The sequence below is a fragment of the Fringilla coelebs genome, assembly GCF_963513975.1.
Source record: "Fringilla coelebs genome assembly, chromosome: 4".
In the NCBI taxonomy this organism is placed as follows: domain Eukaryota; kingdom Metazoa; phylum Chordata; class Aves; order Passeriformes; family Fringillidae; genus Fringilla; species Fringilla coelebs.
In genome coordinates, this window is record NC_140032.1 from 16082571 (window position 1) to 16100161 (window position 17591).

General features: G+C 36.0%; 1 protein-coding gene across 1 annotated transcript in view; it reads right to left on the bottom strand.

Moving 5' to 3' along the window:
* The window catches only part of FAM184B (family with sequence similarity 184 member B), a gene marked incomplete at both ends in the record, with an annotated part of 35462 nt that overhangs the window by 4072 nt on the left and 13799 nt on the right, over positions 1-17591 (bottom strand). Inside the window, 6 exons of the mRNA XM_084203872.1 lie at positions 71-217; positions 3213-3454; positions 3874-3986; positions 4924-5077; positions 6331-6543; positions 10554-10664. Coding sequence (XP_084059998.1) covers positions 71-217; positions 3213-3454; positions 3874-3986; positions 4924-5077; positions 6331-6543; positions 10554-10664 — 980 coding nt within the window. The remainder of the gene's footprint in view (positions 1-70; positions 218-3212; positions 3455-3873; positions 3987-4923; positions 5078-6330; positions 6544-10553; positions 10665-17591) is intronic.

The window sequence follows — 17591 nt, forward strand, 5'->3', positions numbered from 1 at the left end:
TACTAAGAATAATAAATAGAAACAGAACTCATTGCCAGCATGAGCCAGAGTTTATTGTTAAATTACTTACGCAGTTTCTAGGGAGAAAATCTTTGCTTGGAGATGTGCCTGAGTGCTGCTGAAATCAGATACTATGGTTTCAATTTCCTTCCGGTGATCTTGTTTCAGTATGTCCAGTTCTTTTTTATGCTTGATATTGAGGTCTTCTACCAGTAGCCTTGCATTGGTATTAAAATATGTCTGAATTCTCAGGTTTCAATATTAGCTTATTATCATTGATTAAAGCATGCAGTTTTGAGGAGTTTTATTGACTGCAAAGATAGTTAACTGGGCAAAGATCTGGCTTCTGCCTACAGATTTGACTGACATTTTGGTTGCAATCTGAGAAGAAATATTTTAACACTGAGGAAGAGAAAAATTATTTTGAAAAGTACTTGACCTTCACCCTTCAGGAAATTCAAGGTCTATTCAATATAATGGTGCTATTGATATTCTATCTAGGGTTAGTTTGTACATCAATGTTAATGATAAAACATGACAACAACGTACCATAGGAACTTATTGTATTAAGCAAAATCATGTTGAAATATCTGGCATTTTAACATGAAGCTCTCATGATATATTTCACTACATACTGCCTATCAGTGTTGTAACAATGCTTTTAACTACAACATTAATCTTTTTCACACAATATATTTTGGAAGATACTGCTATATGATTAACACCATAAACTGGAAACTAAAAAATGCCTAATATTTTCTTAAGTCTAACCATAACACTGCATTCTAATACCAATCCCAAAAGCAACAGGCATCTATTGAAGAATCATAGTTTGATTTTTGTTTGCTATTGCTTGAAGAAACTTTTTCATTAACTCAATAGAGAGCCCATGTTCTATGGTTTATTAATTAAAATAGACATGCTCAACTCAGCATATTAGCAATTGTAATTTTCACAAAAGACACCAGGCTTATCTTTCCTTTCCCCCTATCCTCTTTTTAATGTATTCCCAAACCTGTTTCACTTGTTTTTGAAAGGCTTCAAGAAAGACCAAAATGTCCATGAAAGGTTTCTCCCCTTGAAATTAGAGCACAGCCATGGAAGTGACTAATTTGGCACTTAGCATAAAATAAGCAGCAGAAGAATAAGGGTAAAAAAGGGAGAAGGATCCCTTGAAATGAATATCCAGGAGTAGAATATTCTCCTTCAGAAGAGCCATTTGGGGACTTGTTCTCTCTTCCCATAAAAACACCTTCTGCTCTTATCCTCATCCTTGTTAAAGCTTTCTGTACTGGAGGTGGAATTCACACAATTCAAGAGAATGGAAAGAGGAATTATTACTTCAAGCAGATTATGGGTTTCACTTACTTGGCAAGAGTAGGACTAATAATTTTAAGTAATTTGCTATAAAAACTTGTCACATGCAAGTAACAAGCCACTATCAGCTTTCAAATCAGAAAAGAAACTGGCACAAGACAGGGGAACTGTTGTTAAAAGTAAAAATAGCAATTACTTATATGCACCAATTTAACTATTCCCCTACACAAATTATTGTCTGGCAAAAACAAAACAAGAGCTGCAAGTTAGTTTTTCAAGTCCTACGTGGGTTAATTTCAGAGCAGCCTGTATCAGAGGCTTAGGTCCACTCCAATGCTTTTGTCCTACCTCCAGTTAATTGAATGATTTCTCCTTATATAATTTCTATTAATGCTTCCTTCCCTAATGCTTACTGTAGTAGAGTTACACCATTCATTCCCTCTAAAGAAAATCCTCCAGTGCAGCAGCTTTAGAATTTGAGGCGTTTTAGACCTCAGCACTGACACGTGAATAATTCTTCTCTTCATGAACAGAGGCTCTAAATTCCTTCAAGGTAGCTCGAGGGCATTAATGAAACTCTCTGGTTTGCAATTCTCTCTGTTGATCCAGCTTCAAAAGCTTGAAATGAAATTCACTTTGAAGTAACTCTCCAAAGAGTGCAATGGCAAAAAAAAAAAAAAGTTACTCATTCTTTAAATATCTACTGACTGGTAGACAGGAATGGAATTACTCTGGCCGCTCTGACAGTCTGCAGAGAGACATTCTATCCATTGAGTGCTTTTCTCTCGACTATATGGGCCATAATTTTAAAGATTCCTTTAAGGGCACACTCTTCAGAAATCCTTTTATATATACAGCTTGCATACATTCTACACCATTGTAAAAATAAATTGAAAGGTACCCACACACCAGATCCCTTAGTCTCTCTGCAAAAAGAATGTGTTAAGTACGTTCATCCAGAAATTTCTAAGGATTCAACAGCCATACAAATGCAGCGAGCACTGAACCCAGTCTTGTCTCCTTCATAAGTCTTGCCAGGGGAGGTTTAGGTTGGATAGCAGAAAGAATTTCTTCAAAGGAAGGTGATTAGACTGGAATGGACTGCCCAGATGTGTTTAAGGAAAGACTGGATGTGGCACTCAGTGCCATGGTCTAGTTGACATGGTGGTGTTTGGACACAGGCTGGACTCAATGATCTCAGAGGTCTTTTCCAACCCAATTGATCCTGAGATTCTACACTTTCTCTGAACAGAAATGGGAAGACCCATTTGCACCACGTGTGCTGAGCCTCTGGCTACACTAAGACATGGTTTACCTTCTACAAGATGGCCAAGACTCAAGCCACCTTGCCCTTCCTGTGCCCTGACAGCCTTTCACAGCACCAGGCTCACCATCAGCCCTGAGGCAGTGTCAGTATCCACTGGCACTGTCCTTACTTCCCCAGTGCAAATCTGGCTACTACAGCCAAAGCAAACTCTTACAGGATAAAAAATAAATGACATTCTCAAGTGTCCCCTCTGGAATTAACAGTATATTGGTTTCAGCTACAGAGTATGTATAAAAACCTGATATTTATTCTCAGAGACTTCTATATTTTTTTAATAGCTCTTTGGTCAATTTGGAATTTATGTCTTCCAGTGCCTTTGAAAGGCTGACATTATGCACATTTTCTCTGGTCACTCCTACATGCAAGTAGGAGAGGGATACACTAGGAGGGGGGGATACACTAGACATACTTTTCTGTAACATATAGTAAACAATTAGTTCAAATGCATCTGTTATGGCTGGAGGAAAATGTGAAATGAACTATTGCTTTTGTAAAATTCCTAGCTTCTACAATTAGTACTTTAGAAAGGAAAGATTCTGACATGCATGACGCTTAGAACACCACTCACTCTGGCATAATTATTGAATCTCTAGATAGCACTGTCAAGTGTGAATTCAAGGCAAACCTTCTATGCTGTTTATCTCTATCCTGAAGCTGTGCAGCTTCTTGCTTCTGTGACTCCAACTCAGCACTGAGCAGCTCCATTGTGTCCTTCAAAAGTAAATTCTCTCTCTTGAGTTCAGAAATCTCACTCTGACATTTTTCCAGTTCATCGTGAAGAGATCTGATCTGGCTTTGGCTACTTCCTTCCTAAGAAAAAGGCCACATTCAGTTATTCACAGCGTCTTATTTTTAATGTAAACATCTTCCTGGATTTGTGTGCATTGCATTTTTGTGATCTGTTTTTTCAATTATCCATGTCATGCTACATACGTACAAGACAAAATCAGGGATCAAAATTTCCTAAATATATTCTATAGTCTCCACAGAATTTACTTTATTGCAACATTCATTCATTTACTTCTTTTGTAGATTCTGATCTTTAATTGAAAGAAAAAGCCTGCCCACAGGGAAAAAAATGATAAATATTTAAAGTGAGATGTAAAGGCAGAAAACCCATTGCATTTCTGGAAGAAACCGTATACTTTTATTATTACTGGAGAGAGAAATTTGTTGCTATTGCTTTTGCTAAACACAACATGGCAATGAAGTACAAACTGGTCCCTTGCCTGTTGCTTCTTCAGTGTCCTCACACTCCTCAGCTCCATTTGAAGTTCTTCTATTTGTTTCTTTAGGTTTGTGCATGATGTCTGTTGCTCAGAGAGTTCCATCCTTAGAGATCCTAGTAACAATCAGACAGTCATTTAGGCAGTCAGAGGCCAGCTGGATGGGGAAGGCAGATACAGGGAATGTAGATGAAAATATGAATTCATTACATTTTGCTTTGTCCCTCAACTCCTTCCCCATTAAGCATACTGGCCTCCTATTACTAGAGAGGTAACTCAGTCAAGCAATAGTGAGGTGATATGGAGCTACCATTTGTGATATACTGCAGCTTTAGGGTATATTGGGTATAAGTTTTTCAAGTACAAGAATAAAAAAGTTTTTATCTCTGTTGTCTCCCTACAATGCTTCTTGAAGAAGAGAATCTATCTAAAGTCTAAACTTCAGAGAGCAAGAAATCTTTCTAGCATATTTTAATTACTGGTTGAAAAAAATCCAAGAATAAAATTCAGTTTGTATGTAAAATGCTTTCAAATTATTCTTTATTTAATTAAAAAACATTTTATAGATGAGCTTTAATAACCAGAGATTAAAACTGGAGATATTACACATCTTGCTAGTGCAGTGTTCTGTTCAGTTCTAAACAGTTTGGGGCACTTTTGAAACTGACTAAACAGCACATAGGGAGCAACTCATCTCCACTGCTGAACTCAATATAGCAGACTTGAAGCACATATAAAAGTTCAACATAGAAAAAGAAGAGTAAAGTCATATGAACCAATTCTAATTTTCCAATCTAATATGCCTGATAATGCATACTTGAATGCTGTACACCCTACTACTCTCTCAGCAACATTCTGCTGCTGACAATTGAGAGTTTGGTTAACAAAGAATATTAAGATTATATTGTTGAAATTGCAGGGTATGAAAAAAAAGATTAACAAAGACCTGAGTTCCCAGAAAATGGGAAAGAAAATGAATGGGATGAAAGTCAGTGGTTCTCAGCATATATATAATCAAGCAGTAGGAACTGTGCATGACATGAGACACTATACCTAGCAACAGGGTTTGCTGCTTTTGTATCTGCTCAAGTTCATCATGTAATTCTTTCTTTGCTTTCTCTTCCAAGGTTTGTATTTCCAGCCTATGTGACTGATGTTGGATCTTGAAAGTCTCATTAAATTCCTTTTTCAAACGCTCTTCTGCCTCCTGTAAGCAAAAGTCCCCCCAAAAACAAAGTAATTGGAGCCTGTTTATCAGCTTGTTGTTTTTCTTGTAATGCTACAATGAATCTGGCCTTTCACTGTGGAACTTAAATTTTCATCACCACTTTACAAGACATTTTATCAAGGAAAGCATAAAAATAAGCTGAAGTTAAAAATTAATACTTAATAGGTACAAGATAAATTATCAGTGTATCACCTCTTAGATTTGTTGAGCATGATGAAATAACACAGATATCTTAGCACTATCTGACATTAGAAAGAAAGTTTTATTATTCAAGGTCCCCAGATTTGACCAGTTTGTCATTACTTCTCACAGTATGTCAGACAAAGGCATCTATCTTTCCTTGGATCACTCTTGGGCCATGCTTCCACTGTCATTAGAAGTACTGCTGGTACACTGCAAATGATGGGGCAGTTGCTCTGTGGTTGCTCTGAAAGCAAAAGCCTGTCCTCAGTTTTATTCTTACCGACCCACTGCCTTCAGCTTGGTTTTGTCAAAACTGGAATTTAATTTGGAATGTATAAACAAGATACTAAATTCTACTTAGTGTGTTTATATTACCTATGTTTCATTAAGTTCTCTAAGCTGTGGGAACCAACAGGGACATCTGAACTCCATGTCACAATCACATGTCCATTTTTCAAGTTGATTTTTTCTCAGAGAGCAACAGTCTTTAGAACTTCAGCATATTGCATTAACATTTTGTCACTGAAATCAATTCACTTGAACCTTTAAAAGCTTTGGCTATCCACTTACTGAATTAATTTCTTGAAGGTATATAAGGCAATACACATCACTATGTGTGTCTATTATACTTCTTAAGTATTTATGTATAAACTAATAATGGATGAAACATAATAAAACTGAGTCCTGTTATTAATACACTCAGGAATTCCCTTTTTTTTCAGAGCATGTGCACAAATAAAGGAGCTTATATTCATTGCAGCCTAACTGTAAGGTATATTATATTCACACTGTGGTCTAAGTTAAAATGTTAAAATTATTATAAAACAAAACAAAAATCCCATAAACCACCAACCAATCCACCCCTCCCAGCCTGATGATGAGGAGGTTTCAAAATCACAGAATAATTCATTATGTACAATAGCAACCCATCATTAAACTAGTTGGAGGCAACTGAGTTTTGATAATTGGCTCTCACTTAGATGGTTTACACCATAAATATTTTTTTTTAATTTTTTTTTTTTTTTTACATTATTATGTAGTAAACTGACCTTGAGCTCCTGATTCTTGCTTTTCTCCAACATTTTTAAGACTTTTTGATGTGATGCCTCCAACTGCAGTTTAACATTTTGGTTTTCTTTAATGGTGTTTTGAAGATCCTGCAAAAGCTTCTCTTTTTCTTTGCTGGACTGTAGATTATGTTTCTTCAGTGACTCCTTGAAATTATTTGCTTGTTGTTCTAATATTTGCTTCAGCTGAGCCACCTTTCAGAAAAGTAAGTCAGCAGGATAGGATTATTAGCTGCATTCACAATGGAGAGGAATTATGTAAAGTTGAATACATTTTATGAGCTTGTCTTGCTCTATGAAAAAATAGCAAGATGCTTGTTTTGTGCAAGAAAACAACACTTTTTTCAGTGAAGAACAACAACCTTTTTGCATGTACTGTCTGTTGCTCATCAAGAACTTTTTAAAAATTTCAAATCATCTTCATCTCATATGTGTAATCTACAGTGAATTTGCACAATATTAGGGCACAAACCAGAAGGCAGGCCTAAGGCTCTGCTGAAGCTATCCAACAAAACTGATATATTTAATTTGAAACAGCACCTAGCTTCACCTGCCTCAGACTGAATTTAAATTCACTATTCATCCAGTTTTTTTTTTGGCTTCTTCCATTGGTTTCAGCAAATGAAACCAATTTTCCTGATCAAGCTAGTGAAGAATAATTGCCAAATACTATTTGTAATGAAAAACATTAATTGTCTTTGATATATCTGTGTAATGGGATCTGTCTGTGGCCTGGATACACTCCAAGAATAGGCAGATGCCAGAGCCACTTGCCAAGCATACTTTTGTTTCAAGAGATGATGAATTTTTTTTATTACTTTTTAAAAAAATATGTGGTAAATCATAAGATTTAATCAAAGGGGCATTTTGGTTTCTGGTTACAGGCAAAAAAAAAACTACTTAGTCTTCACACCTATTGAACTCAAGCCAATATTTTCCTATATAAAGAAAAGAAACAGTGAAGTTCTTAGGTACTGCAGTTCCTTATAAAACTAACCTTTGATGTGAAAGACTTAATGCTGTACAGTCCCTCCTATCAGCTGACACAATATGCATTAGCATCACTACATTCAAGCATGCATTTTTTTATGGGCTTCCTGAAAATAAAGGGACTGAAAAAAAATGTGTCAGAAAAATAAGCTGTATATTTTATAATAGAAAAATTTGAAACAGGAAAAACATTACTTGGAATACTTCTTAAGCAAATTAGTCATCTAGACAGGAAAGATGAATAGAGAACTAAATAAACTTCATCTGTGGTCACAATGTTATAAACTTCCCCAACTCTTCAGAGACAATTATTGGCCCAAAGGACTTCTAACATGAAACAAAAGATCATACTAACTAGAAAAAGGCTGAGCTGGGAACACAATGTAGTATGAAATCAGATGGAAAAGTAGTTTTAAAACCATTATTTTTCAGTGATTAAAGGGAAAAGCCCTACAGACATATCAGGCATATAAAGACATTCTTTCTCATGAATCCTGGTACTTCTAACAGAGGTTAAGAAACAAACATTTCCATCCTATCAGGTTTCCTCCTCTTGTCTTGCAATTAAAAAGGTTTTCAAATCCATCAGTGAAAATCCTTCTCTGGAATGTTTTGCAGTGCCCAAGTAATTTTTTTGCACTTCCTCGCTTTTAAACAGATAGGCAGACCCTCAATTTGCTTAAGCTGGTAAAGCAGCATTTAAGCCAATGAAACTCTGCCAATTCACATCAGCCCAGAATCTATTTGGATGTTTTCATTATTAACAAAGAAGCAACACTCTGGGATTTTGTGTTTTATAATGTCCTCCTGCTGCAAAACAAAAGTTCTTGAAAAAAATGTACTTTAATTCCATTACTAATTCACTTTTATCTACCAGAATTGCACAAAGTGATCTCAGAGATGCAAACATAACCTAACATAACATTAACAGTAATATGGCATGAGAAGTGCTTAAGAAGTAAAAACAAAATAAATTGTATTTTACTGTTTTTTAAGGCTTATTTTAGAGTTACTTCAATTAAGTTCACAATAAACAATATTCCTAAACTAATATCCTAAACAATATCCTAAACCTAATATCCAACCTTAACCTCCCCTGAGAGCTTCAGACCATTCCCCTGGGTGTTGTCACTGGTCACCAGAGAGACGAAACCAGTGTCTGCACCTCCTAAGGAAGTTCTGGACTGCAATGAGGCCTCCCCTCAGCCTCCTCTTCTCCAGGCTGAACAGACCAAGTGACCTCAGCTGCTCTTCATGACCCTGCACTGTCCCTGTAGCCATCCTTTGGGCACTTTCTAATAGCTTTATATTTTTCTTATATTGTGGCCCCAAGATCCTTTAACACATGCTGAAGAGATCCTGGAGTTCAAAACCAAGGAACTGGAGGGCCCTTATGAATCAGCATTCAACCCACACAGGATCTCACATCTTTCCTTCCAAATGACCAAACAGATGCAAGTCTGATTTCTTTATCCACAAAAATCTTATTAATACAGAAATACTGCCACTTTGAAGTGCAACCCCAGAGAGATGAAATTTTCATTCTTCTGTCTACTCAGCATAGTGCTCCAGCTATGTCAGGCCAACCAAAATCAGGTCTTAGGCAGCCAAGGAAGATATTTTTAGGTCTGAAATTGTATCCAGGTTAGAACTGGATTAGTAACAGCACATTGCCTAACCTTTGAGGCGGAAGCTCTGGGCTGAGCCATTGTGAAGGTTCCCAGATGGGAAACATGCCCTCAGTGAAACATAATATTATATAGTAAATGGTGCTTTCTTGGCTGTGAATATTCATGTGCCTATAGCAGGAAACTATTACAAGTTGAAATGAGTTCAATACCCTGGCAATATTGCCAAGTAATTAGTTCAGAAAGTAACTTCTGGAGTAATCAAGAAAAGTGTAAAAATTCTCTTCAAATGGAGCATTTCCTCCTTTTACAGAGCAGTCAGATTCTATGATACAATAAAATGTTTTTAGTGTATCTGTTCATATTTACCATGGCTCTGTGAACATAACATATGGCATACTATGTACTATTTTATATTATTTATGTTTCTGTTTATAGTGGCAATAGTTTTCTACGCTCTTTGCTAATTTACCATGATCTTGTGATGTGAGTGGATGAGCAGTTGGAAAACATAAGTTCCTTTTATATTTTACTGTCCTGAACATGTGATTTCAAGAAAAGTAATTAGATTACCCATGAACTTATTTTTTGCATCTGCAAAACCTGAGGAATAAACCTTAATGTCATAAACCTTTCACTCTGAATAGGCCAACATAGATTGGACTGGCCCAAAATTCTCTCAGAGAAGAATCTGTAGGAAACAGTGGCATGCAGAAATGTGTAATGAAACTTAAAAATAGTCAGAAATTTCAGAACATTTAACTACACTTAAATTCTGTATTTGTAAGACTGGGAAATAGACAGAATTTTTAAGACTGGGAAATAGACAGAATGTCAGAATGCCACTGTTTGATAACAGAATGTACGTTAACAGAATGTTTTAGACAAGAAATGAAAGAAGTGCCCATGCTGCACTCATAACTAGTACAGCTAGTGCAGCACAGATGGGAGAAAAACCAGGTGTGGCTTATGTGGCCATAAATGAGCACAAGCCATGCCCTGATTGCTGGAACATGCACACCAAGGGGTAGTAATGGCATGTGGGGAAAGTGGAGGCAGTAAAGGGAGGACAATGTCTTACTTAGCCTCCTCATGAGCCTATCTGTCCTTTCTCTGTCTTTAAAGACTCAGCACGAGCTTATTATGGCCACTGAGAGGCTACAAATGTCAACTGAAGAAGACCTACATCTTCATCTTTTGCAGAGTTGTTGCCATGCAAACTCCCACTGAACTTGAGGGAAGGGAAACTGGTTATAATCAGTGAAGTCAACAGGAGTTGTGGGGAAGATTCTAATCTCACTTTGTCCTGTAACTAAACAAACAATCAGAGACACTCTGCAACTCTGATACAGCCAAACTCCTCACCTTAGCACAGCTCCAAAGAGTAATAGATGAAATGAATAGGCTTGTCACAGTCTTCATAGATATTTAGAAGCAGTTATTTCTGTTATTTCTATCTGCAGTCCTTGAATATTTTATTGAGTGATAAACACAACAAATGGTATTAAAATCTAATACAGAATCTCTCAGATGGGATGAAAAATGAAGAGACTTTTTATTATTACATTACATTTATGCCCAGTTTACCTCAAGTGAAGAGTTTTGAAGTTTCCCAGTTAGAACTTCTTTCTCTTTCTCAAGTTGCTTTAGTTCACACTCAGATTTTCTTTTAAATTCATCTAGCTGCGTCTGGAGTTCCTAAAATAAAAAAAAAATAAATAAATAAAAAAAAAAGAGCATACAATATTCTACCTTAACCTAGGTAAAACAGCAGTGTACACAACAGCACACGCTACTTTCATTTAATGTCAGCTGTGTTATTAAATTTAAAATCTAGAAACAGTTTGGTTTGCTTCTTCCTAATATTACTGTGAGACAATACAGCTCATATTATCCTAATCTTCTGCTGAAAGCTTCCCTAAGGTGCAAAACTGTACAGCATGAAGAGTCAGATTGTTTTGCCTAGAGTGGTGCTAATCTTCAAAAAGCATTTAGTATACAAGAGTCACCTACAAGATCTGAAAAACCTTAACTATACATTGGCCATATAAATAACAAGGTGACTAACGGGCAATTAGTTGAAAGAGAATCAAAGGAAGCAATATCTGACAGCATCCATAAAGAAAATAATGGTGAGGAAGTAAAAATAAAATAAAATAAAATAATAATTAAAACATGAGGATTATAAAATCACCATGTTGCTGGAAATAGTTAAAAAAATCAATGAGAGCATCAGTTGCAAGACAGTGACCAAGAGCTTGTAGCAATTGTTTGCAGCAAGTGTTAGCAATTATTGTAGAAAGACTGAATGTACAACTTCTAGAAACTTCCTGAAGTCATACACACTACAACCTCATTAGTGCTTGCTCTTCCTATTTGTGCACATTTGCTAACTCAAAAAACATTCTACAGTGTCTTCAGGCACTACAAATGAAGGAAACAGAAAAAAATAATTACTTAACACTTCCCCCATCCTGTACAGCTCCTTCTCACACACCCCTGTATAAAATTTAAAGGATAGCAATTAAAGCATGGAATTAAAGGATGGAATTAAACAGATACATGAATATTGCAAGGGAGGAATTAGCTTTAGTTTTGCCTATACAAAAAGGAGCAGATATAACTGTCTTTTTGATTAAAACGTGAAGATCAGGTGCAACATTCGCACTTCAACTCTGTCAACTGACTTTCTTCTCTATATCTTAATTTTTCTATCTGGAAAAACAGATATAACACTTCCTTAACAGCTGTTACAGGCCTTAGTTGAATAAGAGGATATAAACAGCATAAATAATTTAAAAATTGCAATTTTTTTTGTTTTACAAACTCAATATTTTTCTGATTAAATTAATATGAATCTCTAAGATGATATTATTATAAGCAATGAGATTTATTGCCTATTAAAAAAATGTCTACTAGTATGCCTTTTTTCTAAAGTATGAAGCGTTTGATACTTAAGTTCAATCTGACTCACATGAAAAGCTTCAGCCTGGGATAATTTTAAGAATACATGTACAAGCTAATAATAAGTAGAATACACTATACAAAAGTCAAAGTCATTTCCATGAGGCTTCACTAGTGTAACTATGTACCTTGAAGCACTGCATCTTCAGATACTGATCAAAAGTGAGCCATTCCACAAGTAGACAAAATAATTTACTAACCCAGGTTCAATTTTAAGAAATAAGATTGTATAACTGTATAAACTCCAGCAGTTAGCAGTTTCATGGACAATTATTCTTTTAGCAAGCACTAAACACAAGACTCCCAGACTAGACCAGACTAGATGCTCAACATTTAAGGACAGCAGCTGCTTGCTTTTTATGACTTCACAATTCGTCAGCAAGTGTTTAATTATTCTCAAGTAAACATTGAACTCAGAAAGTTATAGCAGTGTTAACTGCAGAAATTGGGTAGAAGTTCATTCCTAGCACTAAGAAGGATCTAAAAACCACTTGAACACTAGCATTATTGTCCCATTCTACAAACTGCTGAAATTAACCTTCTTTTTCTGTCTAGAAGATCTTTGTTGAACACATTAGGAGTGAGAAACTAACTTCCCCCTTAACTTATGCTCAAATCTGGCAAATCACAGACATGCACTGACTTGTGAGCTCCACGAATCACTAAAGCTTTAGCGATGCATGTTTTAGACATGCTTAAAACTAAACACATGTTTCAAGGTTGTCCTTCCTTTGAACAGAATTCAGCTCACATTTAGGCTCCTACTGCACAAAAACATTAGAGACTGCAAATTTCCTAAAGCCAAAGGATTCAGTCACAGACAGCAGCTCTGATGAAATTCTTTGAAGAATCTCTTAAGCCAATTGCTGCTAATGCATACCAACAACAAAAATAAGAGCTTACCCACTTAAAACACACTGAAAAAAAGGTATTGCTCAGGTAAGCTGTTCAGATCTACAAGAAGATGAGCCTTCTTTCTGACTAAATAGGGATATATATATATATATATATATATATATATATGTAAAATGCATGCATTGTCAATAGTTGCAATTTCACTGGTAACACATGCACTCTGAATTAATTTACCAACATTCTGCAGAACTAAATCCTCTGCCTAATTAATGCAAAATTCTGATTAAATAAATTTATCTGAGTGTTTCACAGCAGCAATCCATGAAAATTTAACTCAGGAATTGGAACAACACCCACAATACATTCTTCTTCAGGAAGAATCTTCTATAAAACACTCCAACTGCCGCATGCAAAGAATGCAAGGATAAATATTGCTAAGAAGGCCATTTATCCCATCAAGGATAAATTCACCTGTTTTCAGAGCTTTTCACAGACATTAATCAGTCTGACCTTTTTTTTTCCTTTTTCGGATTTTTTTTTTCTGTAGCAAGAAAATCCTGGCATTTTATGTTAATTCAAAGTGCCTACAGTGGGCATAATTCAAATGATGTTGCTGTGACCAATAAGATTAAAACCGGATGAATTAAGGCATCTATAAATAGAAGAACATTCCTTCCTTCTGGATTTTTTTTTTCAGATTCCATTAAGTTTTAGACTGGCCTGATTTCCTTTGTAGCCTTCATTACATGATCTACCATTCCTTTAAACAGCTATTCCTTCAGACAAATATTTTCCTTATAGGATTGATACTTGATTTTACAAAGAAAGTTCTCTCTTTTATTCATACCCTCCTTGTCAACAGCTATAATTTCCATAGCCTATAAAACACACTAGATATATTGTACAAAAAAAAACCCAGAGTAGAACTCTGGGGTCACACTAGTCTATCTTGTAGTGAAAGTGCTATTTAGGTGGCAATACTCCATTGAAAAATATTTGTTTTATTTTAGTTAAAAATGTAGAACCATTCTGATTCAAGATGGCAAGCCTTTTCTGCAGTCTAGGAATTATTTGGGATTTTTTGCTGTTCTGGTTTGAGCTTGGGTGTGTAACTCACTTCCAACCATGCAGGCTCCCTCAAGGACATCTTTAGTCCTGTGAAAAAATACAGTAGATGATTTGCTGACTGTGATGCCAAGTCTAATTTTCCTAAATGGTAGCCTAACAATAGTTAAAGAGAACTAAAAAGTGTAGAAAAGGTTCAGGGCTGAACAGTTGCTTAAGGGGAGATATTGTACAGAGGGTACTCTCAGCATACACACATTTCAATTTATTCCTTCTATCATTTCTGCACAGCTTTTCAGAATAACCATTTTCTATATTTAAAAATAAAAAAATCAGTATTCCAGCTTGACCTCAGCAAAGAAAATCTGCCCTAGATATTGTTCTCTTTAAGGATTTGGTTACAGAAGCAGTTGAACACTATGCCCTGGTCTAGCCCAGGGACTCCTTTGCTGTTTTTGCAGGAACTCAGGTACTTCAGGTTATGAACATAAGTCAGTGTTCCACTGAATGAGCTCAGGGATCTGGGACTCTTACAGGGCTGACTCCTGTACAATAAAGCCATCAATTGTAAAAAAAAAACCTACATTCATTTCAGTACTTTTGGTATGCCATGTCTCTGAATATCTGAGAGCAAATCACCTGTTAAAGCTCTTGCATATCTTCAGAGTTGCTCTTTTCCTGACTCTCTTTGGTATAAGTCATTTGCTGCAGTTGTGATATTTGATGTTTCAGTTCATCTACTTTTTTAACAGCTTTGCTTTGGGAATTCAATATAGCTTCCATATCTTCTGTGGTACCAAAATTTACATTTCAAGTAGCATAAATAACTCGCAGAATTTCCAATATCAGTGACTACTAACATGGGAAATACTTTAGAATGACATTAATGAGCATCTTACCTGCTTTATGCAGGATTTCCTTTTCTTGATGTGAATTTCTCTCTTTGACTACACTTAGATCTTCTTCCTCTTTTTTCACTACACATTTTGATCCCAGAATTTCTTGCTGTGTTCGCTTAAGCTACACTTCCAAATCCTAAAATATGCATGACATTACTTTCACGTTTATTACATATGTAATTTTCTTGTAATAAGAAATAAATGGTCATTTTCTCTCTTGGTGTTCCATGATATAAATCACCTACAGAGCTGATTTAAATGATTTTTTTTTTTTGCTTTTCTATACCCTTAAACTGCCTCTACTGCCAGAATATTTATGATGTGAAACCCTTCCCTCACACATAGTTTGCATCATTGTAAAGTGAATACCCATCAATAGTTACCATCTAAAAGATGTTTGAGATTATCCTAAACTTGAAATAGGTTATACTTCTAATAATTTCATGACAACTTATGCCAAAAGTTAATGAATATTAATTAGGGTTTTTTTCAGTTGCTGAAATACAAAAGTTTGTAACATAATCCATTATACAGATGCCTAAACTCAGAAAAAATTGTGTCCTACAGACTTTGCTGGGAGCTGTCTGTCCATAACTAATGGAAAAAATCTGAATCATATCGAATGTGCTATTTCTGGAGGTTCTAGTTGCAGTTTCAAATGTCTGGCATAATACTGCAATACTCACTCAGATAAAACTGCCATTTTTTCCTATGTGAAAGTCAAGTAAAACATCAGAGTTAAAACTAACTTGTATTTAACACTCTCTGTAGCTTAAAACTTCAAGGCAGGCTTGTTACTTTTACCTCTGGCATATATGCCAGAATTCTTCCAAAACTAGACTGAACAGATCAGACTTAATGATTTGTCAACCTTTGTATTCTCCCTTCAACAGCAGTAATAATAAATGTGTACTAATGCAATGCCTTTCATCTAAAGGTCTCAAACCTCTTGGCATATACTAAGGAGAAAGCAGGAAAATTCACCTTGTTGAATCAACTGTCTTTTCACCTTTCAAGCCTTATAATAGCTTTTCCTGCTAGTATTTACTAATGCTCAAAGGTATTTCTGATTAAAAAGATGTTTCTACATCCCTGTCTGCCATCGTCCATAGAAGTCTGAAAAAATGTATTTAATGGTGGCATAAGAAATAGTCAATTTAGAAAGGAGAAACTTTACATGTTTTTGTTCAAACTGTAAAAGAAACAGAAAACAACATCAAGTCTAACTCTTTCCCTCCTTCCAGATTTATCCTAGTCTGAGGGTATCTCTTAAAAGATTCAAGGCACTATGCTCCAGTGGTATGTAAATCAGCCTCATTCCACAGACTTAGAGGATTTGAAATGTACGAGTTAAGCATGTGTCCTTCAGAAAATATTTCAGTTTTATCCAGCTGAAACTGAATTTAGAAAATAAATTGCTAATGACACCACCTTCTTACTTCTACTTCCTATCATATTTTACATTTTTTGTTCCTAAATTACTTCATTCTTATACAATAAATCAGAAGAGTAAACCACATGCATAAATTTTCATGTGTTTATTCTTAATTTTCCCTGAATGTCACCGAAAGTATCCACAGAAAAAAATTTAAATCTTCCTTTCTCTCTTCCCCTTTAATGCTTCCAACTTCTACAGAGCCAGGATACTTTTTAGTATTGAAACAGATATTACAGACTGACTCAATTAAAAAAAAGGGCTTATCTGCACCTTTGTATCCTCTCCACTTTTCTGTAAAAGATAGAGGTTATTTTGCTACAGATCTACACAATGAGACGATGCAATCGGAACAATGTTGGGGAAGGTGTATTCAATTCATCCTCTGATCTTCTAAAACAAAGAGATAGGGACTGTATTGAAGGCTGAACTCCCTCTAAGAACATCCTCAAAGAAGTAGCTCAGAACTCTGCATCATCAGCAAAATGATAGTGGCAAGCAAGATGTGCGGGCAGATGGTGAAAGCAGTGAAGAGCTGCCTTGGAAGAACACAGCTGACTGGGCTGACCCTGCTCCCTGCAGAATTCTGGGGCTCTCTTCCTCCAAAGGAAGAAAATCTTTCCCATTAGGGAACAATTTTTGTTATTCTGTAATATTCCAAATCTAGACCTTCAAGGTGTTTTCTTACTAATATACAAGATTGCTGTCATAGGGCTGGGGGCATGTCTGGTAGGTGAGTTTATGTGTTGTAAAGGACCAAAAGTATCAGAAAGAAGTTGAACTGATGAGCACAGAGCATGGCTGGGTGCTTCAATTTCAGCACTGTGCATCAGCATCTCTCCTGCACTCTGACCCTATGTACCAAAAGCAGCTGTTTGGCAGATTTCCCATGACATGCCAACCTCTGAAACTGCATCTGACACATGATGCAACCAGGAAGGGTCTGCTGAGCTGTGCTGTAAATGTGTGAGATACGCAGCAGTGAGGGTGGGCAAGCAAAGCGCAAGGTGAGAACCAATGGCCAAATCTCATGGCTCAGCACATAAAACTTCACAAGTGTAAAGGACACTTCATTAAATGGCACTTGGTACAAGCCACTGTTGCAAGAGTCATACAAAAAACTTGATTCCTAAACTGCCAGTTCAGTTCTCATATCTAATCCTCTTTATATCCATGCACTGAGCTATTGGCACCCACAAGGGAAAAGGAGAATGTACTCTGCAAACAAATACTCATTGGTAGCAGGAGCGCCTGCTTGCTGCTCTTGTCACATTTCTGGGCAGAAAATGTAAAACTCTCTTCAGCTAATAGATAAATTTTACTTCACTCCTCTCACAACGAATACAAATTATAGTGTTCAAAGTGTTCTCCTAATGAGTTACTAATCATCTTTAAAACTGCCAGCAT